At 35.7% G+C, this 27,948-nt stretch overlaps 2 protein-coding genes across 7 annotated transcripts in view; both read right to left on the bottom strand.

Moving 5' to 3' along the window:
* Positions 1-16: 16 nt before the first annotated feature.
* On the bottom strand, positions 17-13,773 carry LOC139970283 (E3 ubiquitin-protein ligase TRIM56-like). Of its 6 annotated transcripts, none has more exons than XM_071975960.1 (4): positions 13,646-13,773; positions 9,516-9,622; positions 8,825-8,880; positions 17-7,565 (listed from the first exon to the last, which is right to left on the bottom strand). In XM_071975960.1, the coding sequence occupies exon 4, from the start codon at positions 7,553-7,555 to the stop codon at positions 6,503-6,505; it is 1,053 nt and encodes a 350-aa protein (XP_071832061.1). In that variant the 5' UTR covers positions 7,556-7,565; positions 8,825-8,880; positions 9,516-9,622; positions 13,646-13,773; the 3' UTR covers positions 17-6,502. The 6 variants fall into 6 exon arrangements, with proteins under 6 accessions (XP_071832061.1, XP_071832059.1, XP_071832060.1 ...); XM_071975958.1 differs by having other exon boundaries at positions 8,825-8,876; XM_071975959.1 differs by lacking the exon at positions 13,646-13,773 and adding an exon at positions 11,431-11,568 and having other exon boundaries at positions 8,825-8,876.
* Positions 13,774-15,901: 2,128 nt separating this feature from the next.
* LOC139970280 (uncharacterized) overlaps positions 15,902-27,948 on the bottom strand; it is a 22,536-nt gene continuing 10,489 nt past the window's right edge. The window contains exon 4 of the mRNA XM_071975952.1: positions 15,902-24,013. Coding sequence (XP_071832053.1) covers positions 18,129-24,013 — 5,885 coding nt within the window. The 3' untranslated portion in view covers positions 15,902-18,128. The remainder of the gene's footprint in view (positions 24,014-27,948) is intronic.

The raw sequence follows: 27,948 nt of genomic DNA, 5'->3' as shown, positions 1-27,948 counted from the left end.
AGATTCACACAGTAAATGATGTACTATTTGCATCTATTAACGTAAATTAGAACATGCAGCTTGTAAGAAGCATTGGTGAAGAGGAAGCATCCATTTACTAATTCTCTTGCGGCCACTTTGAAACACGAAATCCGTTGATTTATTGATTTACTGTACGTAGCACGTTAAAGCCGTGTCGTAAAAGAAGAACGTTCAGATATGAAACATAACCTCCTTTATAAAATGGTGCAATTTACCTCAACCACATGATGGTACCTTCACTTTCAGTTTAAATTGTTAAATGTAAACTATAATTTTTGGATACAAGCAATAAGTAAGTGTGTATGATCATACCGTTAAATATACACCGCCTGTGTAAACGTAACGTCTTTATCGAGGAATAAAGCACATTACTGTGGTAAAATACTACGAGACTGCTTTGTTTACAGCAAATCTGAGAACACAGATACATGGAACATATTTCAATAACATTTAATCAAACGATTTAAACCTGTTTTAGCAGTGAACAATACGTCCAACTCCATTCGTTGAAACTTCGCCAAGCTCTTTGAGGACTCAGTTTTCATTGCACTGTTGCAACTTTACATTCCGACCTGTAGTTCTCCCGCCCGAAATCACATTTTTCATTCACGCTTATCTTTACAAACGTTTTAGACTGTTCATAAATGGCGTCAAATGAAGAGCCGAAAGTAATAGCAATTTATACAGAAGAAAAGAGTTAATGCAAAAATCAAAACTACAAACTTCTAATAGTGAACTTTACTAACGTGCCATCGTACACATCGTGTAATAACTAACATATATAGTTAAATTAACTTTCGAGGTATATCTGACAGATAGTTTGTAAGAAAAAAACTGCAATATTGATTTGTTCTTTAGGCATGGTATTACTCTACAATGGAAGTAATTAAAGGAAGGACGCCACTAAAATATGATATTGAAACACTACATAAACTCAACAGTTCTTTAACTGGTGTACGAAATAACTTGCTTTGTAATTTGTTGAATCCTCAAACATGTTTGAATACATCTTAATGTAACACTATAGAAAATATTTCAGGTTTTGACCATTTTTGAATTCACATGATTAGCGATGGTCTTGCAATCATGTGGATACGTTTGCAAGGCTTTCATGCTTTATCTTGACATGGTATAAACTTTGACCGTCAAAGGAAACAACAGGGTCATGACTTTTTGTTACAGTATGAACATGTTTTTAAAGCTTTGACCTATGTTGTCCGCACAAGACTATTGGCTCTAACGCAAAAGACTAGTGAACTTGTGCTCCAAAGATATCAATATGAAGTTCATCAACGATGCACGTTTAGAGTAAGTGTTTACAATCCAATCCCTTTTACATACACGTATACGTGCACAGAGAGACAAACTTAGACCTAGACATGTTTCAGCACCGTCTCATATAGATTCTTCTTGAAATGAAACCAGAAAGGCGATTGGCTTTGTGATTGCTTGCAATATAGTTTGCTCAACATTCTGCATAACTATGTGACTAATGTATAGAGCAAGTGATATAAATGTGTCCAGATATTAAGTGAGCACCAGAATAAATCAGAAATGCTCATCTCTTATTTGTAGTACTCGCTTGAAGGCATGAACGTATTAATTAACTTTTAAGGATTCTACAGTATAGCATTTTATTCCAAAATGTATCACTATCCAAAGGGAACAGTCATCTTATGTGACATAAGGTTACATATATGTATCTGTACCAATTTTAAGTTACAAATCAGCCCAACCACCAACCATCCTTTTAATAATTGTAAGTAATGAATGAGAGTTACATGAAATTTTCATATGCTGCATGTGAAATGTTTTACATACTACTTTCAAACCCAACGTCATCTGTTATAAATCAATGAGCATTAGTTCAATATCCTTTGAGCTAACCTGACACCTTGAAGCTCAGAGTGTGAACTGATAAGGGTCACTTAAGGGTCACTTAAGTGTGTTAAAAGCACCCACCACCAGAGTATCAACACTTTGAAGCAGATTCATTTCCTGGATGACTTATGTATTGTTGAAGATCACTTACAATCGAATGTATCTTGGCCCTTCACAAAACTAAACTGAACTGAAATTTACCAAACTGTTCACCAACAGGACGTCGTGGCAACGCAGAAATAAAAAATTAATTGAAACTTTAATTTGTGAATTAACATGTTTACAAATATTACAGACGTTTTGACGCATGTTGACCTTATGTGACCTTTGACCTCTACAAATTTCGATAGGGTTATTGCACTTACAAACCTGGATCTACATACTAAGTATGAAGTTCCACAAAGGATATACTTTTTGACTTATCGTGTATCCAGAGTTTTCAAAGTTTGGCCTCCTTTGACCTCAAATAACCTTATACCTTGAGAGAAAAAGGGTTCTCCTATTTTATAAGGCGGATCTGGATACAAAGTATAGAGTTAATTCACCATGAAACTTTTAAGTTTCGGTGTTTACAAGCAACGTCACACACACACACCATCACCATCGCATAGATTCCTTTCGCCTCCAGAAGGAATAAAAAAGCCCGACAATTGTAGGATACAAGATATTAGATCAATCACATAAATATAAACATTGCTTCAGTCTGAAGAAAATGAAGCACAAAAGGGGGTCCATTAAATTTGTTCAATTGTAATTTTGGCTAATACATTGCCATCTTTCTATTAACTTTCGATACGTGAAAGGATGCGACTGCTGTACTAGTATATAAAATACTGCCCATGCCAACGACAAGGGGTTTCCCTTTGAGTTGATTTGTCACCTATACATGTGACTGCGGATTAAGTAGACGATTCCTCTGATAGAAACATTGAACAGTTGTTGGTACGTTTGGTATCCAAGTAAGGCTGATTGTTTATTTTTGTAAACTAAAACATTTACCCAAAGCATTGCAAACTACAATGGTGTTGTAGTTTTGATCCCAATAACATGCTCGAGGAAGACCTACTTTAGCTGATAGTGGCCAAGTTTGAACATGTTGCTCACTTGATGTGTCGTATTTGGTAATACATAGTTGGGCGTCAGTACTACAGGCTGTATTCGTATACTCCTCTATATTCCACAATATGAAGCAAGTAAAGTTGTTTTTACTTGTGTCACATCTAAATCCATCGAAACTTCCAAGTCCACGTCGTGAAATATAATTTACATTCAAAATGAACAACCTCTCTGCCTTTCTGAGTGATGGTGTTTTTATATTAATTTCACTCAGAGTTTTGGTACCGATATTGTATAGATGAATAGAATTTTCAAAGCTTCCGATAACGTCGGAATTGTCGAAAGCTTTAATATCTTTTATATTGTGAGGAAGTTCGTATCGGGTTAACTCGCAGATAAGATACTGTTTTGTTCGTGCTGCCGATGTTGAGTAAGGTAACGAGAGATATTACTGAACTGAAATTTACCAAACTGTTCACCAACAGGACGTCGTGGCAACGCAGAAATAAAAAATTAATTGAAACTTTAATTTGTGAATTAACATGTTTACAAATATTACAGACGTTTTGACGCATGTTGACCTTATGTGATCTTTGACCTCTACAAATTTCGATAGGGTTATTGCACTTACAAACCTGGATCTACATACTAAGTATGAAGTTCCACAAAGGATATACTTTTTGACTTATCGTGTATCCAGAGTTTTCAAAGTTTGGCCTCTTTTGACCTCAAATAACCTTATACCTTGAGAGAAAAAGGGTTCTCCTATTTTATAAGGCGGATCTGGATACAAAGTATAGAGTTAATTCACCATGAAACTTTTAAGTTTCGGTGTTTACAAGCAACGTCACACACACACACCATCACCATCGCATAGATTCCTTTCGCCTCCAGAAGGAATAAAAAAGCCCGACAATTGTAGGATACAAGATATTAGATCAATCACATAAATATAAACATTGCTTCAGTCTGAAGAAAATGAAGCACAAAAGGGGGTCCATTAAATTTGTTCAATTGTAATTTTGGCTAATACATTGCCATCTTTCTATTAACTTTCGATACGTGAAAGGATGCGACTGCTGTACTAGTATATAAAATACTGCCCATGCCAACGACAAGGGGTTTCCCTTTGAGTTGATTTGTCACCTATACATGTGACTGCGGATTAAGTAGACGATTCCTCTGATAGAAACATTGAACAGTTGTTGGTACGTTTGGTATCCAAGTAAGGCTGATTGTTTATTTTTGTAAACTAAAACATTTACCCAAAGCATTGCAAACTACAATGGTGTTGTAGTTTTGATCCCAATAACATGCTCGAGGAAGACCTACTTTAGCTGATAGTGGCCAAGTTTGAACATGTTGCTCACTTGATGTGTCGTATTTGGTAATACATAGTTGGGCGTCAGTACTACAGGCTGTATTCGTATACTCCTCTATATTCCACAATATGAAGCAAGTAAAGTTGTTTTTACTTGTGTCACATCTAAATCCATCGAAACTTCCAAGTCCACGTCGTGAAATATAATTTACATTCAAAATGAACAACCTCTCTGCCTTTCTGAGTGATGGTGTTTTTATATTAATTTCACTCAGAGTTTTGGTACCGATATTGTATAGATGAATAGAATTTTCAAAGCTTACGATAACGTCGGAATTGTCGAAAGCTTTAATATCTTTTATATTGTGAGGAAGTTCGTATCGGGTTAACTCGCAGATAAGATACTGTTTTGTTCGTGCTGCCGATGTTGAGTAAGGTAACGAGAGATATTACTGAACTGAAATTTACCAAACTGTTCACCAACAGGACGTCGTGGCAACGCAGAAATAAAAAATTAATTGAAACTTTAATTTGTGAATTAACATGTTTACAAATATTACAGACGTTTTGACGCATGTTGACCTTATGTGATCTTTGACCTCTACAAATTTCGATAGGGTTATTGCACTTACAAACCTGGATCTACATACTAAGTATGAAGTTCCACAAAGGATATACTTTTTGACTTATCGTGTATCCAGAGTTTTCAAAGTTTGGCCTCTTTTGACCTCAAATAACCTTATACCTTGAGAGAAAAAGGGTTCTCCTATTTTATAAGGCGGATCTGGATACAAAGTATAGAGTTAATTCACCATGAAACTTTTAAGTTTCGGTGTTTACAAGCAACGTCACACACACACACCATCACCATCGCATAGATTCCTTTCGCCTCCAGAAGGAAAAAAAAAGCCCGACAATTGTAGGATACAAGATATTAGATCAATCACATAAATATAAACATTGCTTCAGTCTGAAGAAAATGAAGCACAAAAGGGGGTCCATTAAATTTGTTCAATTGTAATTTTGGCTAATACATTGCCATCTTTCTATTAACTTTCGATACGTGAAAGGATGCGACTGCTGTACTAGTATATAAAATACTGCCCATGCCAACGACAAGGGGTTTCCCTTTGAGTTGATTTGTCACCTATACATGTGACTGCGGATTAAGTAGACGATTCCTCTGATAGAAACATTGAACAGTTGTTGGTACGTTTGGTATCCAAGTAAGGCTGATTGTTTATTTTTGTAAACTAAAACATTTACCCAAAGCATTGCAAACTACAATGGTGTTGTAGTTTTGATCCCAATAACATGCTCGAGGAAGACCTACTTTAGCTGATAGTGGCCAAGTTTGAACATGTTGCTCACTTGATGTGTCGTATTTGGTAATACATAGTTGGGCGTCAGTACTACAGGCTGTATTCGTATACTCCTCTATATTCTACAATATGAAGCAAGTAAAGTTGTTTTTACTTGTGTCACATCTAAATCCACCGAAACTTCCAAGTCCACGTCGTGAAATATTCAAAATGAACAACCTCTCTGCCTTTCTGAGTGATGGTGTTTTTATATTAATTTCACTCAGAGTTTTGGTACCGATATTGTATAGATGAATAGAATTTTCAAAGCTTACGATAACGTCGGAATTGTCGAAAGCTTTAATATCTTTTATATTGTGAGGAAGTTCGTATCGGGTTAACTCGCAGCTCAAATCTTTACAAAGTAAACGTAAATCTAAGATACTGTTTTGTTCGTGCTGCCGATGTTGAGTAAGGTAACGAGAGATATTAGCCAAGTAGCATATAGTGATTGCATTATCATCATATGCAATAAAAAGGTTGCGGCCATATGTAGCCAGACATGAAATCAGCGATTTGCCATCGTATGAGAAGACGCCACGACATACATTTGAGTTCAATTCAACTACTAACAGCCATTCTTGAATAGCTAAAATGGAATAACCATCACTGATGGTTGCATTGAATCTGAGGTGACCACCACATGTCTCAATTAGCATGGAAATTGGTGGTAGTTCCTGTTCATTACATTGAATAGGACTTCCATTCTTGTATGTTAGTTTCGTTCTACTTATGGTTAACGTTTTTTGATTAAAGTGGAATTTGTAAAAGGTACCATTTTCTTCACATATGACACTGTTTGGATTATTTTTACTGAAACATTGACCAAGGTTAACACTGGGGATATCTGATTGGGAAAAGATCATATCAATTTTAAGATCGAAGCTGTTCCATTGAAGGTATTCTTATCATCTTGCAATGTATTGAATGAACCAATTAAATTATTAGACAAGCTTAACAATTCCCACATATTATTTTCCCGAATAACTTTTTGTGTTGTATCTTTCGTGCTCTCCATTCGTTTCATCCAATTATCAGCTAGTTTGAAAGATTTGTTAATCCTGGATTCTTTGAAAGCTTGTTTTCGTTTAACAGCTTTTTCAGCTTCTTTTAATTTTTTCTTTAATTGACTTTCAATTTCAGACTTCACCTTCTGATACCTATCTTGTATTACTTTAAACATTGTTTCAGATTCCATTTTGATTACACTTTCCCCTGACTTCGCACCTGTCACATACTCAGAGACAACTCGTTCTTGTTCGAGAGTTTCTCTCAAAAGGTTTGATAATCTCTCCTTAACTTCTACAAATTGACTTGAGACTTCTACGCACATGTGATCAGGTTTTGGATGTTGTATCACCGTACACTCCCTGCAAATCAGTTTAGAGCACGTCTTACAGTAGAAACGTAGTTTCTCGGGAACGTGAAGATCACAAGTTGGAACCATCACACTCTTTTGGACTATCTGCAGTTTCCTTTCGTCCAAATTATTATCAAGTCTTTCGATCGTATGAGATTGAAGGGCTGGAAATAGAGAGTGATGTTCCTCACAACTCCTGCAAATAGCGTACTTACAATCAATACAAAAGGCCGTAACCGTAGTATTTTTTTTACAACTTTCACACAACTTTGAAGCAAGTTTTGATGATTTTAGCTTCTCATACAAGTCTATTTTGTCACACATGTTTACCAAGTATATGTTCGTCTGCAGACCTTTTACTCCGGCTGGCAGTGGGCACGTTTTTCTGCACATTGGGCAAGTAAGCTCTTTCCCATTTAAGTTCTCCACGTAACCCTCCAAGCAACTTTCACAGAAGGTATGTATGCAGTCCAACATCTTCGGTACACGAAAACGGTTCATGCAGATACCACAGTTAAGTTCGTCTGTTACGGATTTCACGAGCTGTTCCTCCATGATGTACTACCTAGAGAATATACAGAGATAAACATGGTTTATGGATGCATCTCTTAACGTCCAATATCCCTTGGATGTTAAAAATATGAAAGCATGTAGGACCTGAGAGCAATTTTTTCAAACTTCATCGCAGCTAGTAGTTACATCTGAAGTTTTGCCGCCAATTTGATATTTACAAGAAACAACACATGCCAGTGACATTTAAATAATAAAGAAATCTTAGACTTGGAAAATAAGTTTGTGTTATTCTCAGCATTATAGATTTCCCCCTGTTTACTCGATATGTATGCAATCTTTGCGCAGTTATGCGATGTCACCCTGCGACTATTTTAAAACAGAGTGGCTGAATTGAATAAGTTAAACATTAATGGAAAATTGAACAATCTGACGTTATCCGTGTACGACACAGCAAAGTATTTCCCAATGAATGAAATAAACCCAAAGTCTGGGCCTATGCCTATGCAATAGCTTAAACAGTTTCAACGAAAAAATGCGTGGGCTGGCGCACACATGTACTGATTTCTACATTGTTATGTGTAAGCATGTTCTTAGTAACAAACCTTACCAACTACGGAGGATCATTTAACGTGCTCCACCGTACCTCAATACCACGAACATATAATATAATTTGAATAAATGTGGGTATGAATTCGAATTTATGCCCACATTAAATCTGTTTTGTGTAGACATATAAAACTGCCTCCTGATTGGCTCAGAATAAATGTCTGCATTAAATGGAATTTATGTCATCATTAAAATCGAATATATGTCGGCATAAATTTCCAAATTTTGTCTACTGTGCCAACCATACACGACACATAATTTTCAATGGTTAGCACATCGATATGCATGTCTCTTATATGATGTTACTTACCAACCCTCGGCATAATGTAAGTAATGGAAGTTATTTAAGTTCATGAATATTCGGCGCTATATTAAATATCGGGGGCGTTTACCTAAACTTCATCGCTGATATGGTGTAATTAGGAAGGATCCAACTATAGAGTTTAGGTCTTCAAAGTGTTGCCGATCGATCTGTTGCCATAGAAATGTCTGATTATACACTACAGACTGCGAGAAAAGTGACTCTTTGTTTTGTTTGCTTGGAACGAAAAGAATCTTTATAATTATCATACTGGACAGGGCGGACGATAAAGGTTAATGCTGGTATACAACTCTACACATCAAATTACACATGTTGGATGACAGCACGATGTGAATATTTTAGTTCAAAGGTAAATGGTTAGTCGTTATTAAATGAATACTAACTTTTCTTACATCGGTCTTGCTATGTGGGTTACTGAAGTCACCGGTCAAGTCCCTATCTCCCGTATAAAAAGAGGGAAAATGTACACAGAAAACTTGTTTAAGCTGTACTTAAATAATACCGTAACAGTGATCGCTTATATTGTTGGTCGAAGGTGATAAGGACAAAAAGAAGAAGACAAGTTGGATTTATTGAACACTCATCGAATCTAACGAGAATATTACTATAGCAGGGATCCCGGAATTATCCTCTGTCTATATTTCATTGTTAAAGACAATTGCTAATTTTAAAGTAACAACTGAAACATATAAGAACGTCCTTACTTTATTAGATGACACTATTATATTGATTTGTAATTTTACCTGATTTTCGTGTGGTGACTAATATATAAAGTAGCAAGCACGTTATTAACAGGAATATTCGAAAAGATAACAAATGTTATTTTTGTGTTTGGTATTAAGGATAAAGACGAGCTAATCGCTCATCTGGGTCATCTGGTATTTCCCGTTTTCCAGCTGGGATTTACCGCTATATAAAAAGAAAGCTACAGTTTTCACTGTGTAATGAAATCAACTCTATATATGATATAAGGCTTGCCAAAAGAAATCACAACATCGGCCTAAAAGGAAACTATTTGGGAAGAAAGAACATGAAAAAAAGTTCAAATGTTCAGTCAAAAATTCATGTACTTACCAATTTGTGTATCAGACGATATTTCTTTCAAGACTTGTCCCCAATTTTGTGAAGGAATACTCCTAACACGACAGATGATATGTTATAAACTACAGCACTGTAAGTGCCTGTAACGAAGAATATTAAATATAATAGAGATTTCGTGACAAAACAGAAAGAAAAGAAAGCTTTTCAGTACCTTAAAAGACTATAAAGTAATCATATGCCCTAAGGCAGTCAACAGCAGCATAATAAACAAATGGTGAATTGAGTGAAATCGACTGCCTTTAGTTAAGTTAGCTGAAGGGTATATTACATAAACAAATACGTAAAGGCATCCGTACAGATAAGACAACCGCTTTGCTGTTGTTTGTTCTATTATTAGGAGTAAACACAAACTGATAACGGGGACATCGCGAGATGACACGGTAACTTTTATATATAATAATATTAATTTAATCATAAGTATATTAATATAATATACAAATTAATTACTACCAACTTCTCTGATCAGTGTTGCAACATCAACGGTGTCTTTTTTGTATTCAAACTTAATGCAAACAATTATCATTCTACACTAAATACAAACTATTTTGTTACTTAGTGCACAATGTCTCAAAACGTTCATTCTAGAAATGCCTAACCGAAAACCAAATTATCGAAGTCACTGCTTGCTAGACATGGCATTAATTGCCATAGATCAAGCCGACTACAACATATCCAAAACCGAGTTCACCGGAATAAGTCCGAACCCAAGCAATTTTTCACACCTGAATTCCTTCCCTCTTCTAGAATCTCACAACCCCATCTAACACTTATGTCCACTTCATTGCAATATATTTCATTCTATAATATTTGTTTTACTCAGTTAAAGTCATTGGACAGGGCAGGTATAAATACCCCTTGATATGTGTTACTATGTATTTAAGGAAATTCAAAGTTTTATCCTCAACATGATAGCCGATCCTCTTCGAAGAACTCATAAATAACCATTGAGGTATTATTTTATATAAAAGGGTATGGGAGGATGCTTAGCAAATCAAACCTTAACAAAGTTTGGCCCACTTTATAATACTATCAAATATATGGTAGAGTATTCCTGACTGGGAGCAGGAATACAATATTATTAACTGAGTGTGTAGTTCAGGTGGGCCTGCAGCAATTTTAGGTATGTTTTGTCTCCTTTGTAATGCTGTTCAATGTAACTTAAACGAGTTAGGCCTACCATGAAATTTCTGATCATGGTACCAGCCTATGAGGAAAACGGATCTGTTTACCTATTATGACAAAGTGTTTTTTATCTATCTCTCTCGAAATATCACCATTTTATCTTAATACTGACAATTGCTTGTCAAATATTCAATGCTCATATGAAACCGTGAAAGCTAAATATTAAGATCTTGATATTTACTATTTTTAAATTTTGACTACATATGAAAATGTCGACAAGATCATTAAACTAAATGGTGATCCGTTGGTTCCTGACAACTCCGTTTGTTAATTTGGAGAAAAACATCCTTCTTTTCAGAATGTTGCAAAGGGCATCTTTAGTTCAAAAGCATTATCTTGACGAACCCCGCCTGTTCCTTGGCCTCTTCCTGATTTTCTAACTAAGATATGAATCCTGTCCCTAATCGAACCCTATAGCAGTGATTGAACAAGATCTTTTAGAGAGTGTTCTTAAAATCTGCAACTAAGTAGATCACATGAAATCATTTTTTCGTCCCTATCAACTCCCTTTCAAATGCTCCTACGCGCACAATCTTCACTATGGAGTTTGAACTTGAGTTACACCTACAATAATTCATGCTGGTATATAACTACATTACTGATGTATTGTTGAAATAAATAAGCAGTTTAGCGTATGGTGTAAGTATAAGTCGTAAACAAATGAAACCATAAATTTCTGTCATAAAGATATGAAAAATATTATTACCTTTCCCACGCACCACGCTTGCCAAATTAGTTGAGACTTAGAAGTTGATTAATCTGTAGTTACAGCTTGTGTGTATCACTGTATTGAAGGTTTGGTACGCCCATTACTACAATTATCATCAGCTACATCATCATGCATGCTATGTTTGTTCACAAGGCGTGTACAGTAAATATTCATCACCACGTGATTCATACGGAACCCTTCAGGTACCACAGTGTACCGCGAATAATATCTGTTATTTGCCACAATTTCTTGGTGTTAAATAGAAATAAGAAGGATAACCTAAACAATTAATTGAGTCCGGGGACTACATATTAAAAGAGAAGTGTGAAATAACGTCGTTTCGCACAAATTTCTACATGTGTGACATTTGACCTCCTTTAATTTATAACCTTTAGTGTTTTATATACAGAAATGCGCTGCAACCTGTGTCCAATCTTCCACGTGGGTTTTGAAGGCTTTCAGCCATTTTGTCATTTTCGTTCACTTATAATGGCTTGTTATTGGTAATTGACCGTTGATTCTGACCTTTGAGCCTATGACGTCACAATTCAGGAGAGCCTACACCAGTTACCCATGCACACAACCACATGTTTTGTTCACACATATGGACACCCACATTCACACACATTACCGTGCTTTCTGACCCTTACTTAAAAAAACAGATTAAATTGAGGACAAAAGAATGTAGCCCAGGGTGATGAGTATGGTAATTACTTTTTTTAATGAAAGTACTACTCTTTAAAGATGAACGATAATAAGCCAAAAAAAGGTTTCAAAACAATATGAAGTAATTTGAATGAATGAATTCAGTGGAAAAGGGGGGAAAACTCAAGCGGACGTTTTGTGGGTGAAATTTTCCGTTGTTAGTACAATATAATGTAATAAATTTATGAAAAATGTTTGAAATGCCTAAAACGACCCTTGCCGCACATATTTCCATAAGCACCGAACAGTATTTTGTTTGTTGTTATAAAATCTTTCACTATTCTTAATGTTATGCGACATTGATCAAAAAATGAGATTGGTGTAGGAACAGGTGAGTTGACCAAGGGGCTGGGAAGATCACAGCTTAAGTTGAAAGCCGTTTCTGCACTTCCAGGTTTTGGTAGACATTTGCACAATTAAAAGTAAAGTTAATTATTTAAGACAAGCATCGATAGTTACATCCGATGGAATTAACTCATGTTGTTTTGTTTTGTATGAAATGTTGTTGAATGAAAGAGTGCTAAGGGCAAAGTGTTTAATTGAAAACAATAGAAGAAAAACTCATGTTGCGATAACAGTACCTATAATAATTAACTGGTACAAAGGTACTGTCATAAGACCATGTTATCGCTACCACCCACGCCATGATTCGAAGTACATACAAGTTGACGTTGCGTGTATCGATACCATATAAACTGACAGTTGGAAGAACATGCTTTGTTGTCGTCTAACATTACAAAAGAAGAATTGGTTAAGCTTACGTCCAATGTTAAACAAAAACTTACTCTTAAACCAGTTAACTCGTACTCTCTCCTTTAAAATATACGTTAGAGGCTTCGTAGCTTTCAACTTATATCCAATCGGCCGAGAGTTTAGTCATGCAAAATTGTATTAAAATGTTGAAAATAATGGATTTAATTACCCTAATAGTGATTCGTTGGGTATAAAGTATTCAAGTATGTAACAACTCACTCAAAGTAGAAGTAAATTATATGGAGGCCTAGTCAAATACGTGGCCCTGTGGCAGTAGCCAGTAATACAACACAAACAATACGATGGTGTCACGGTTTGATGCCAGTTTGTTTGAAACCAGTTTGAAGTTGTATACAGCCTATAGCAGGGTTGCAACAGCTTTTCTGTAACCCAGTAAAATTTAGAAAATTTAACAGCCAAATCGATTGAACAAAGGCTAAAACAGTTTTAATATATTTCCGCCCATATACACTAGATAGCCAGGTTGGTGACTTGCATTAAGTTTCGATAGGGTGACTCTATCTAGGCTTCCGGGATCAGATAGCTATTAAAAACTTAATGTCATATTCTTGCGTGTAATAGTTTGTTTACTAAAATGTGAAAGCTCTCCCAAGATTCGAGGGCAAATATCTATTACCAATCACAAACCAACGATAACTGTGAAGACTCTAAACATAACAGCATTAATTAATGCCCAATAAAATACAATCAGATACCAGTTACGCTTAGATTATAGTAAAACACGCTTTCTTACCTTCCTTCTGCAAGTCTTTCTGACATCAATAGAAATAGGCCATGCTCTCCTGAAGGTCTTTTTGCATCGCCTTTTCTCACCAATTCTGAACTGCACATTTAAACTAGATTAACATTTGTTTTAAAGATCAGCCGATATAAATGACTAGTTGGACTTTTCTCACGAATAAATATACAGAGCATTGTAAATGCCATTCTTTGAAGGAAGAAAGCTAGTATCTCCTTGTTTACACTTAATAAACAATTTTAGGTAGGGTTTGCAGTTAGAAAACCTTATTCGCAGAACAAATGACTTGAAATTTATTTAATATTATTTGGAGGTCCGGTTAACATTAATATTTGCTGAAATATTAACATTAGGGTATAAATAGCGGCATCCGTACTGGTTGGAAAACCCAGTTAGATTCCAAAATATTACAAAGACATCACATGTTCGCATCGATAGTGCAAGGGTAACGGGAGATATTTAAAGTGTCAGTGTGATTTACAGACGTATAGTCCGTGTTCGTTCTTGATCTCGTCTGTACTCATAATAGTGTCGATGTCATGCTACCTAAACAGCCAAAAAAAAAATGAACTCTAACTTGCAATCGTTGTGTAATCCCAACAACTACAGTTTAATGGATTGGTTGGGACTATACACATCCCCAGTTCTTACTGTAATCTACCGACGTAACCGATTTATAAGCACAATTCAATTTTTACTGTGGTACAAAACTGTTATCTCTGTGTGAATCCGTTGATCAAGTTGTAGAGTATAATTAGCTATATTATCAAGGGTGAGATCTGCCTGGCTTCTGCAGTGACCAAAGATCATTTTATTATTGCAATCGAAATTGATTTTGCATTCCTGAAAGTAGAGAATCATAACTTATACTAAATAGATATGTCTCAGGGTGCTAAAATGGATATGTTTGGACAGGAAACTTAAGCTTATTAAGTGTTGTTGGCCAAAAAAAAAGAGCGTTAAAATAGTCTTTTGGATGTCAATTTTTTTTTTTAAATAATAACTGTATAACATCCTTTCTCATTGTAAACCACTTAAGATCTGTTTGACTCTTGAATACTTTGCTATCTAGGTAGATTAATTTGTAGAGCAAACCTTCTTGAAAAGATTTAATTTATCTCACAAATTAGAAGAAATATGCAAGCAGTAAACTGCAATTTCAGAGACACTTCTGTTGAACACCCGGGTGTAATTTAGGGCTTTTATCATGATTAAAACAATTGAAGCTGAAACAAATATCGGAACCATTCTTAAACTTTGCACACAAGAATGAAATCGACTTGTTATTGGGATTTCAACAACATTTGTGCACACACATAGTATCATAAGAACATTTAAATAGCCATAATGGTTATATGAATACATTCACGCTATCTCTTCTTACTTGAATCTTCCAAAAGTTGCGACGTCTGGAATTAATGATGAGTTTATCTGCCATTTATTTCATGCTTGTATGTGCCAGACGCTCACGATGAATGTGACAAACTATCAAATTGTTTAGCCTGAGTTGACTCCTGGTGCTTCTCTGCTTCTGTGGAGCTGGCCGGAGAGTCAGGGACCAACATCATCAAACATACTTCTTACGGCTGGAGCAAATCTAGCTTCAGCTGAATTCTCTCTGAAGACAGTGACAACATGTACATTCCTCTTATTTGGGCTTTTTTCAACTTGCTAGTCTATTGTTACCCTACATTTACTTATCCTGGGCTAATGCGTTGCATCTTTGAATTACTATGGAAGTTACCGTCTTCACACTCGATATCGAAATCATATCTGCTCACTCCAGAAACCGATCGCTAAGCAAAACATCACTCAAACTGTCACCGTTTGTGGTTTAATATGACCTAATACATACAACACAAAACAAGACGCAGTCAATGTACTAAAGGATATATCCATAATCCAGGTAGTTACTGACAGCTCCCTGAATTAACATTACACATTTGTGATTACAACATTTCCAGATGACCTAACTCATCATCTATGAGCGTCCAAACAGAGATCACCTGTGAAAATAAAGAGCGCTTGGACCTTTTGTGCGTGTTATATACTTATTTACTGATTTAAAAAAAAAATATTGTGTTTACCTTAGAGATGGGAATCCCTCTAAATTGATCTCAATACATGGTAGGGTCGCTACACTAACTAAGGTCTCAATTTGGACTTTGGAATTTGGGGTGAGGGGGAGGGGCAAGAAAATTGTCTTACAACCGTTGCAGGCTTTTGTTAAAAGAAAACGATTAAAGTGCAGAAGCTTTCGTTTCTCTCATTGATTTATTTGTGTTAACACAAAGTACAAAGAGTTTAAGACAGGTAGAATGTATCAAATGAATGGAGAGAAAATCAAATTTTTGAGAGCGTAACAATTGGAAAACACTTTGAGTGGAAAACACAAGAAAGATAATAAAAATAAAGAAGCAATACAAAACTACACGCCAGTAATATACACATAAGTCCCCTTCCACGAAACAACCAATCTAACTACACATACACACATGAATACGTGTATCGTATTGTTGCAGTATGTAAAACATCTATTTGCTTTCACAGTAATATATTTTTAACTTTGTTAATTGTGCTCTTTAATCAAGCCATGCTAACCTGATTTGATTCATAGAAGCGCCTTGCTAATATTTACAAATATTTCGTTTACATCAGCTGTGCTGTACTTTGTTTCTGTAACAAGGTCATTTTAATACAAAACAAGATTTATATTATTCAAACACCAAATATTGTTTTCCTACAAACGAGAACAACTTCTACGGATTCATACAATCACATCTGGTATACTAATAGACAACCGTTCGTCTACTGAGTGTAATTCTAATAAAACTAACACAACAACTAGCATATGTAGTACATAATATTAACCAAATAGATTATTATCTTCATTGCAAAGCTACCCCATATTGTACAAGGTTATCAAACAAAAAATAGCTCTACTGCTTGTAAAGTGACAGTACTTTTCACTATGATAATTAACTTTTACCCGGAAATTAAATCAGCTGTAATCATATCAAACAAGAAAAATAAAATTGTTTAAGACGTTGCGTATTTTTCCTCAAAGAAAATCCATTAAAATAGTGTATTTACATTGATCAACTTAGGATAAAAAATTGTCTGTAGGCAAAATCATGTCTCAAATAATACAATATACATCCATCGTTTGGCTGGTTCCGTTCTCGCTTAAACACCTATATGAATATTAACAAAAATAAAATGTTGAACATGAAGATATGACCAATATTGATTATAAATGAAGCATAAAAGTGTAATTAAAACTAACGTAAAATAAACAATGGACTTTCTAAAAACTTAAACACTGTCACAATTAAGGACGTTTTGCTTTAAATTAAGCAAACCATTCGTGTATACTTAATTTAACAACACTTTTAAGTTGAAAAATATTCAGTAAGCAGGAATATTTTATGCTTTAATGATACGTGTATTCACTTTGTCGAGAACAATATAACATTTTAATGATTATAAAATAATTGAAAAGAGTTAGATATGCTGTATAAAATCTCACTTAGTGTAAGTATTTTTAATATAAAACGAAATAAAAAAAAAACAGAAGAGAAGTTATTTTAATGATTACATTATAATGTGTAATCTAAATTAATGCATTTGCAACACTGTACATAGTCTTGTTTGAACATGAAACACACATTCCCTTCGGCAATATTAACACTGTTATAATCCCATAAAGTTCTACAATGTTGGTGATTTAAATTTCCTTCGATTGAGAACATATTTATATTTATACTAATTTTAGATTTAATTTTTATGGAAATTTCTGTTAAAATGTAATTCCAACCCATTGGTGCATCACCTATTTTGAAGTTCCATCTCTCTACAATATTCAAACCTCCTAAATATGGCTTGCTATTCGCCGCACCTAAGAAAAAAAAATTGTTCTTACTTTCATTCCAAAGACCTTTCCGAAAGCACTGCTACTCAATCAATTGATGTCTCGACTTTCTTGTACATTTCAAAATGATGCTGTTCGAATGCTGTTATAATAGTAATATTTAAACTACTACATTAACGACAGTATGACGCTACAGATATGTTTCTCCTGCCATGTAAAGTGAAAACGGGACTAAATGTTAGGCTAGTTAGTTTCTTTCACTCTATTTACCGTGTTATGAATACGTTTTGATCTTCTATGGACACAGGTGTGAGTAGGCTTAACACAGTTAGATAAAATTGAACATCTCATGAATGTCTTATTGTTTTAGTGTCATTAATTAATCGTTTTCTTTGAGCCACTTTGACAACGATTCATGACTTGAGCCATAAAGTGTACAGGGAAGAAACTTGTGCCTTTTTCCCAGTTCAGTGACTCTTGTCGATAACGTGACTGAAATCAGTCCAATCACAGACAATGACTAAAGTTGACGCTAAATGAAGTGTCTTGTTTACCACTCTGTCCTGAACATATATTAACCTGTATTCCTGAAAATCTTGAATCCTGTTATTCGATTTCGCTTAAGTGATACATTGTTTTTGCACTTTTGATTGCATTCTCTATTGTTATTTCGCTCCACGCCTGTGGCACATCACCTTCCTCGCAGTCATGTCTCTCTGCAAGTGTCTCATTTAGTTGTGCAAAGACGAACTTCCAGAACTCAGTAGGCTCGCTTCCAATAGCACCACGAATATACCAGTCTGGGTAATCGATTTCGTAATCTTTGTATGGTCGATATTCTGGGCTATCATTGTTCGAAGATGTAGTTCTGTATTTGCAGTTCGAATCCACCAAGGAAGTACATATCCCCGTTACTAGTTTGTTCGTACTTATGTTACGCCACCCAATAATACCTTGAGGATAGTGAAGCGCTGCTGAATGTTTTTCGTGGGCAGACATGTCTTGGTCACAAACAGCGCCGCAAAATGGACATTGCTCTTTACAACCTTCCATTTCTTCAAAAAGTGAGACGTGAAACTTAAAAGGAGCTTCCAACAGCCACGATATCGTTTCGTCTACATTACCTGGAGTAGGAAGTTCTAAAGATTTACTTATTTCTGGGGCAACTTTTGAGATTATGTTGGTACATTCTTTAGTAAACAATGAGAAACTCTCGACAATTTGGAACTTTTTCATGTTCTCAATATCAACTGTTTTGCAAGTCAATCGCGTTTTCGTTTTAAGTATTTCGACAAAAGTAGACAGCCAGTTAGCAAAAGTTGATTCGTGACTCTGAAATTTGGCCTGTGTTGTTTTTATTACGTTAAGGATTTCATTTATAGATATTTCTAAACATTGCTGATACGTTGTGTGCAACAGTTGGCTGCGACGGTTGTTGCAAGCAATCGCAATGCGCCGAAGAGTCCAACTTAAACCAACGTTTTCAAAACTCCGTAAGAAATTGGTGAACCCTTCTCTGTTCTGATTTTTACAAAAATCTATCAACACATGTCCGATGAATACCTTCTTTTTGGAAAACTCGATTTGCTCCTTTTTCATGCTGCTATAAAGAATCGGAAAAGCGCGCGCAGCTGCACCTTCTTTGATCGCACTCTTAACGATATTGCAGAAAGCCTGTGCCACTATTTGTTCTTTATGTTCAATGCAAAAACTACGGAAAAACTTACGAAGGGTTTCTTTTTCTTCATTAATTAATAATGCAACGTTTTTGCTCTTCTCAAGCTGATGCTTTTCGACTGCTGTAATAGGCAATATCCAAGCTGCAACATGGAAGACAATAGCTCGCTTTACATCGTTTGAAAATATAACAGAATCAGCTTTCTCATCATCCTGGTAAATTATACCAGTAAGTTGCGTCAGCACTCTGTCAGGTGAAAACGATGCTAAATTTTGAGCTAACAAGTTTTTCTTCACATTATTGACTTTGTTGTGAATAACATTAGATGCTTTCATTGAGACATGTGGCAAATCACGCAAAAAAATAGCATCTAGTAACTGTAAAACATACAATGACTGTGGCAAATTGCTGTACTTTTGAGCCTCTTCGTGAAGTTCTTGATGAGAGGTTTTTCCAACAGAAGAAGACATGTTGAAGAGTTGTTGATCTATTTCAAACGTTTTGAAGAGTTTGGTCATTAAATCCAGCTTACTACGTAAATTGGGAAAGTCTAAAGGTTCTGCGAATTGCATGCAATATTCTGCGTTATTAACTACTTGTTTAATGTAGTCAACCACATAGATTCTGAATTGTGCTATTCCCTGACCCAAAGCGTACGCAATTGCATGCGATCTGACTGATTTATATGTTCGCTCTACATTCTCTTCTATGTACCGACAATAGCGTACGATATTTTCCTTCGTACATTGACATTCTTTGGTGTTTTTTCCGATATCTTCAAAGAACATTCTAAGTGCTTGGTCTAAAGATACCTTCCATAAGTCATTCGAATTCCTGTTCTTTCTGAAGTGAAATAGTCTTTTGATCACATTGTGGTTTCGTTCATTTGTCTCTCCACTCCTAAGCATCATTTGAATCGTTTCGGAATTCAATTTGAAGATTGAATTAACAATTTCACAAAAAGTTGATGCAAGTCGGGTAATTGGAACAACATCTGAATGAAATATTTCCTTTCCTGTATCATCATATTGCTCCATCATCTGTGATTCACTTTTGCAGTGCTCTCTTTGTGCAACCTCAGCAAACCTGGAACATATGTAGAGAGCAATATTCCTATGACCCATTTCAATGTTTGCTGATTTTAGGAATTCAAGTAACTTTGTCACTGACTTTGAAGCATTCTGATAGAAATTCGACTTCTCTTTTGCTAGTCGTTCAATATAATTTGTCAATTGTTGGAATTGTGTTTGAAGATGAGGATCAACGGTATTCAATGTTAGCTTTATCCGATTTACAGCAGTAAAATCTTCAAAAACTATATTTGACGAGACAGAATAGAACTTCAATGGTTTTGGTGATTGAATTTTTATCATGAGTGAAGTGTTTTGTGTTTCTGATGTAATGGAGGTTTTAAGAGATTGTTCGTTTCGTCGAAGAATCTCTTCTAATGATGTAAGAGGGTAATCGTGGACGATTTTCTTGTATGAAAGGGACCAAACATCCTCAAATGTCTTATCAATAAAATGATCGATATTTTTCTTTTGTCTCCCTTTTTGCTCGTTTGCAGGAATTTGTAATCGTAACTGTTCGGCAACAGTGGTCATGCTTTCGCAAAGTTCATGATATAAGCGATTAACAATGGACGATTTTTCAATTTGTTCTCTATGGCGTTGAGCCACTTGATGTAATTCCGCGCTGGCATTTGTAAGCATGCGACTTGTTTTGTTTTCCAAGTCTATTTTAAAATATACTTCATGTTTCTGAACACTTTCATATTTCTCCTCTTTGATTAATTTGCCCACTTTTTGAAGAGTTTTCCCGCACTGTTCGCCCAAGTAACTCTCAATTTCTTTTAAACTGTCATTCAGAACGGTTAGCGTTGCTTCACTTTCAGCATTTTCAATATTGTGGCGGGCTACTAATTGCATCCCCATGACCTCCGTTCGAATTGGTGTTATAGAATTTCTGTACACAGCCATAAAACTTTCATATAATGAGGCTTCCTTTGTATTCTGAAAGCTGAATACAAAGTCCTCCTTTCCTATCGCATTCCACACATCTGACATTCGTGAAATAAAATCCGAGATTTTTCCTGATGTATCGCTTCGTTGAATGCATTGAAGAATATTTGATTTCAACTTTCGCACACCTAAACCATATTGATAATTTGGAGCACCCATATATCCACGCCACAAACTTGGAATATATTGAACATTATCAGATTTTTTTTCATAGTTTTGCACAACAAAAACGTCTGAGAACTGCCGGTACAGGTGCGATTTTCCTTCCTTCTTTGCGGCTTCACGTATCGCTTCATTTAGTCTGGAGATAATGCTTTGCATCGCGGCTTCATTTTGTTCCTCCGCAGTTACATCGGCGACAAATTGTTGTATAATGCGGCATTCAGCATTTAGGTTAACTTCCTTCATTCTAATGAACGCATGCGCAGCTATTTGCAATACATTTGTCATATCTTCTCCCATTGTTTGCCCTCCAATATTTATAAGGGTGAGATCTGAAATACACAGTGCAAATGTTGCTAGTTCGTTATCCTGTGTTGTTGATATTTTAACTTCTCGTTTTTCGGGTGCCCGCAGTCCTTCTGTGTCAACTATTGCAATGAAGTCACATTTAAGCACGTCCCTGAAAGGCCTAGCCACCGGTAGCAATTGTAAGAATGCCCCACGAGTGCATCGCCCGGCACTGACAGCAAATCGTACACCAAACAAACTGTTCATCAAGGTAGACTTACCACTACTTTGAATCCCTAAAACAGATATCACATAAAGACGGGCATCTTCACGAAGTATCTTAATCACTGAGTGAAGAATTTTCTTTACCCACATTATAGGAACAAATTTGGAGTCTCCGTCTAGAATTTCAATCGGAAGACCGCTTAGAAGCATAGATGCAGCTAACGAGGGTAAATAATTAACCTTTATGTTTTGCTGAAATGCAATCTCATTTGAAACCTGGTGAGCCTCAAATAATTGAGAAAATTCTCTCATAAAGTGTTCTAAGCCAACACAGTCTTCGAATTTATCAATCATTTTGCCTTTCTCAGTTATTAATTCGGTCTCTCTTGAATTATAATCCTCTAGTATACTCTGTAGCTCTTCGCGTGCCTTGCCTGATTGAGGATGTTCAAATTGGATGTTTAATGTATTAATCTTAGAAGACAGATTTCTTATCTCAGCTGAGTTGATCTTCAGCTGAGCGACTAGTGGCTTTAATGTTTTCATGGACAAATTGTTCAGAAGAATTTGAAGCCATTCGAGAAAATAATGCCGTTTTATTTTTTCGTAAGAACATCCTTCATAAAACATTTTGATAGGATCGGAAAGTTTTGTATGCATCTGTGTCTTTCTTACTTTCATCTCTTTCTCATCTACCTTTGCAAGCTGGTGCTCGATGTCCGAGTCTATGGCTGACTCTGAACTGCAATTAATGTCAACATTACTCTGCCCATCATGTGGTGATTCATTCATCAACCATCTCCAACAAGCTTGAATAGGAAATATTCTATCTTTTTCGTATGTGTCTGAATCTAAGAGATCAATAATCTTTTCGGCTCCTTCCCTTGCTTCCTTGCATTCGGGTACATCTTCATCTACCCTAATAGAGAGTTTTCGACATATCTCTGTTGATTCGGCCATGCAGCACATTTTCAAACTCTGGTTATTATCTTTTATTACTTGAGTTATTGCTTCTGTAATCAAATCGGCTATTTCAACAGCAGCAAGTCCAGTTGCATTGATGCTAGTCATTGCCGCATACTTCTTTACTTTCTGTGAAATTCTCTTAGTTTGAATGGATTGGGAGGATGGACAGAGAATAAGTATCACGTGAGAAGTTTCCATGATTTCATCGATCTTCTCGGTGTATTTTTTCTTGTTATTTGAATCAATAAACACTATTGTGACAAATGACTTGTCTACAGCAAATTTCATCTGAGAACTGAATTCTTGTGCATCACCCCTGAGATTTAGCAATGCAAGCGCTTCTTCAAACTTGTATTTTGTCGAGAGAGATGTTGCGTTCAACGGATTATACGACTGACATCTATTCTCAGGCAAATACCATGCACATTCTAAAATTCCTTTTGACCATATCGATTGGGTTGGATCTTGTTCAAAAGAATCGAAATACGCATGTTCATCGATGTCTTGTGAAATACCAAACAATTTGTTGAGGACATTAGATTTTGACTGATTTACTGCCCCAAATTTCAAAGCGGTGACTGCTAACAAGCTGTAATTAACAATACTTGCTGTTAGTATTGTTGTGCTTTTCTTGTCATACCAAGATTTTGATATTTTTTGCAGACACCATAAGCGAAAGTCAACACAATCATCAAACACATTAGGCATAAGTACGGGTACGGCCAATTGACAAGCAGACATTTTCATCAAAACATCTTGCAACAAAAATGGATCTAGACAACTTAAAATTGCATAAAGTATGTCCCGAGAACTAACACTGTTACCTTGAGCATGATCATCATCTGTTGTTTCGCTTTCATCAGAGTCGGAATCTGCCCAATATTTAGTGTCCTGTTCTTGATGACTGGTTACTCTAAGACTCATGTAGGATCCCGATAATTCAAGCCTTCTCTGATGAATTCGATGGTCGTAGCAAGTTATTTTGGATATAAAATTATCAAGGATTCCAGCATGCCCAACGTCACTTACATGGTATTGTTTCACTTCCATTGCCTCTATCAACGATATCGGTTCTTGTCGTTCAAGTCCTAATTGCCTTAACAGTTCCAAGAAACTGCGTTTCTTCTCCTTAGATATATTTCGTTTCTCGTCTGCAGAAAGTATAAAAATATGATAAACACAAAGTAAAGAAATGTGACTGAGGATCACGTTCCTAACAATCAAAATATTTTCGTCGTCTCGCAAAGAAATGCTCTAGTTACATACAGTACTCTTATTATTTGTACTTTATATATATATATTTTTTACACTATGCAATAATAAAGACTCTCATCAACTAAAGATGACATATGTTTATTTGACCTGTCAACATACTTCTTTACTGTTTCATATATTATTTACTAGATGCTTAATTCGATTTTCAAGTTTGAATGCAATTAAACATTAAAGTTTGAGCTTTCGACATTGATATTCATATCATCGTTTCTCATTCGCGAGAAAAATGTATGTGTGTGTGCGTATGTATATATTGAACCCTGCACTTTATAGCCGCCGGATAGTTCTGAGTAGCAAATGTTCAAAAGTTCCATATGCTAGCCCCTCAATTCCTCGCAAGTAGTTTACCTGCCTCTGATCCTGCCTGTAAATCATTGGGGGAATCATGTAACTAAACCTTATATATATATATATATATATATATATATATATATATATATATATATATATATATAGCTAATTAGCTTGTGTTTACATCTCTTTTCTTACATCATGTAAGTAAAAGTGTATGGAACCATCTTAGTGGTATCTTATACAACTATATAAGTTAATTGTGACTAGACTGGGAAATCGGTAAAATGAAAAAGTACCCATTGATTGACGATAAAGAACTGGTGCCGCGTGGCTCATATCGATGTTACTATAGCCAGGAATGCAGTTATTGACGAGTACTAATGATGGCAGTTCATGGAAACAAACATTCATATAATGGTCAGACTTGATCGTCACATTTGAAGGGTTTAATTACTGTATAACAGTGAAAAATGGCACATATTGTGAAAATGATGCACAACTGTGACTACTTATGGAAACAAGAGTTAGACCAACGGATACGGCTATGTTACAATGTTGTCAGCATAGCCAGACCCCAGCTTACTGAGACTGTATGCGAAGTCCTATATCAAGGAAAGCAAGGAGGATTTCTGACAGCGCATACAGTTGTACCGCTTACTTGGAACAAGTTAACAAATACATACCATATACCATATACATACCATAAACATTTACATGGCATTAGGCGACACTTACAGTGGTTGCCCAGTGTTACCCCAAATGTCCTTTTTTTAGACCTACCTTACTAAGAATAAGGCCAATGCTACATAGGCTACTGCTAGGCCTGAGTAAAGCCTATAATGCTTACACAAGTTGACATTACTTGCTAAGGCCAGGCCCGTAAAAGCCGTTAAAGAATAATCCAGCTTGAACATAGGTATTCGCTAGACCAACCTCATATGTGCTATTCAATATTCATATTTCCAAGCAATTTGCTTTGGGTCATAGACCAAGGAGGGCACAGTTTCAAAAGGCTAGTGAACAAAATTGCTGATTGGTATTCTCCTTTTGACATGTCCATGCACAGTCAGTTAACAATCCAGCTTTAGACGAGCTGTATGAATATCATGTAATCAAAAATGAAGAGTCAATATATGCTTGTGATCTCTAAATTTTGAATGGTAATCCTAATCCTGTCAGTCATTCTCGCTGTATGAACCACAGATTAAAATGCACTATTAAAAAGTACCCTGACACAAGCTATACACCCATTTACATAAGTATGTTTTAAGCCTTCTAACATCACTAGCTAACGTTGACCACTTTCATTCTTGATTCATATGGTAGAAATTTTAGATTTCATATTTTTTAGGAACAGAGAGAAAATATGTCTGTAACCCGATAATTGGGCTCACTGTCACTAATAAACCCATTTCATTGTGCGTGAATGTTTATGAAGAAGTGTTGTTTGTTTTGTGTATTTTAAACGGGACCTGAGAAACCAGTCGATAAGATTGAGTGGCTGAATACAAAACAAACGCTGGAAGACAATCCTGATCAGTTCCAGCAGTATATGCTTGAGACGACAGAATTTAGGTCACACTGGATGAACGATGGTGGGAGAAAAAAAATGCCAGAAACTTTAGTAGAATTGCCAAACATGATAAGTCCAAGAATGGTGAGACCATCACATATCTTAATTTCTTGTTCTGTTTTCACAATACTGTAGACAGATCTCCCCCCCCCCCCCATCATTTGTGACTTTAGACTATTTAAACAATTTAAATGTACAAAGCCATGACACTAGAAATTCCTATTAGTTTGATAAATCTGACACCAATATTTTTTCATTACACACTTCTTTACACAGGCATACTTATTTAAAAAAAAACATCATGGTACCATATGATATGATGAAACAATTTAATCCTCTCAAAGATCACTGAACATAATTTATCATGAATTATGACTATTGTTTTTTGTTTTGTACCTTTCTTTTCCTTTATTATTTAACTGTTTTTATTTGTTTAATGATGGAACTCCTGTAAAAATTAAAAACCCTCTACAAGGTGTACGTTCTTGTCATAGGAGGTACACGGATCACTCCACAACGGATTTTCGTGATAATTTAACATAAGGCGTTACGTCAAACATCTCTCCTGAAAGCATCTGACGTTTGTTTCAAGGCAATATATCTTTCTAACCTAGATTATCAAAATCAATGCATTGATTGGTTCATGGGAAATCTTACAAAGTGTGGTATATGACACGCCTGTCCAAATAAAAATGCACAATAATAAGGGAGTTTAGATCCTTGTGAAGTCACTGGTTTGAAAACAGTGTGATATGTAAAGTTTTTGTTAACTTCAGTTCAGTTAAGTAAAGTTAAGTTACACCTCATTGCACTCAAGATAAAAGCATTATATTTCATAGTGTTGCTAGTCTGGATGTTTGTGTCAAAGCGATTGATGCCTTTATCTGGAATATCAAAATCAGTGCATCAGTGCGCTGGAATTCTTACAAAATGTGCTAAATGACTGGCATATAGAATGCACAGGAATAATAGAGTTTAGAGCATTGTGTGCTTATACGGTCACTGGTGTGAAAAAAATGCATGTGAGATGAGATTTACTTTGTTCTATTTGTCATCGTTGCCGATGTGTGCTATTTGTGTGGCGTGACCAAATGGAAATTTCCGCTTGGTCGAGGTCGGGCAGAGGTCAATACTGCCCATTTACTAGTTGCCTTTCATATCCACCTCGATTTGCATACTTATGTAATCAATGCACAATTACGTAATCGATGTATACTTGCGTATTTCGAAGTGCACATGCTTTATTCCTCTCCTGGCTCAGAGAGGCGTCGCATGTGTTCCTGTAGCACTGTTCCTTGGTATGTAAGTATTCTAATTGTTTCATATAAGTATTAAGGGGCTTGATATTGTAATTGTATATCTCTTTTAATATCGCATTATAAATATTTACCTTTAATGTGATGTTGCTGCATGCTCGTGCCTGTTATTTATTATTGCCTTTTTACTGTGTATTTTTTGTTTGCTTATTTGTAAGAGTATCTGGACTAGAATATATCGCCAGAGGTTATTACTTTGTTGGTGTTATGTACATTCTCCAGAAAGCCGCCGTTAACCCCAGAAAGCTGCCGTTAACCCCAGAAAGCCGCCTTTAACCCCAGAAAGCCGCCGTTAATCCATTTAAACCCCTGTACACCGCAGTTTGTCGTGCTGTTGGTTTTGCCCGGTAACGATTGTAAGTTAATTATCAAGAATGTAATTGTCGCCAATCTTTCTCTCTGTCTTGTTTCATGTTACCAAATGTTATTTGTTATAATTCTTCCTTCTTGTGCATTGTTTTATAAGAAGATATATAATGCATTATTATGTTATTATTGATTTGTTCAATTCATGTGTTTATTTCACCGATGTTTGTATATTGATGTATTGATATCTTTACTTTCTAGTTTTCACCGTGGTCTTGTTCAAACCACGCGTGTAAAAAAATGGGCTAAAACATACAACCAC

This window comes from Apostichopus japonicus, chromosome 7 (assembly GCF_037975245.1).
Source record: "Apostichopus japonicus isolate 1M-3 chromosome 7, ASM3797524v1, whole genome shotgun sequence".
NCBI classification, from domain to species: domain Eukaryota; kingdom Metazoa; phylum Echinodermata; class Holothuroidea; order Aspidochirotida; family Stichopodidae; genus Apostichopus; species Apostichopus japonicus.
This window is presented reverse-complemented; position numbering and strand designations above follow the sequence as displayed.

What these genes read in the sequence shown, in the direction of transcription:
- LOC139970283 (XM_071975960.1), bottom strand. Translation starts at nt 7,555, where the DNA reads ATGGAGGAACAGCTCGTGAAATCCGTAACAGACGAACTTAACTGTGGT.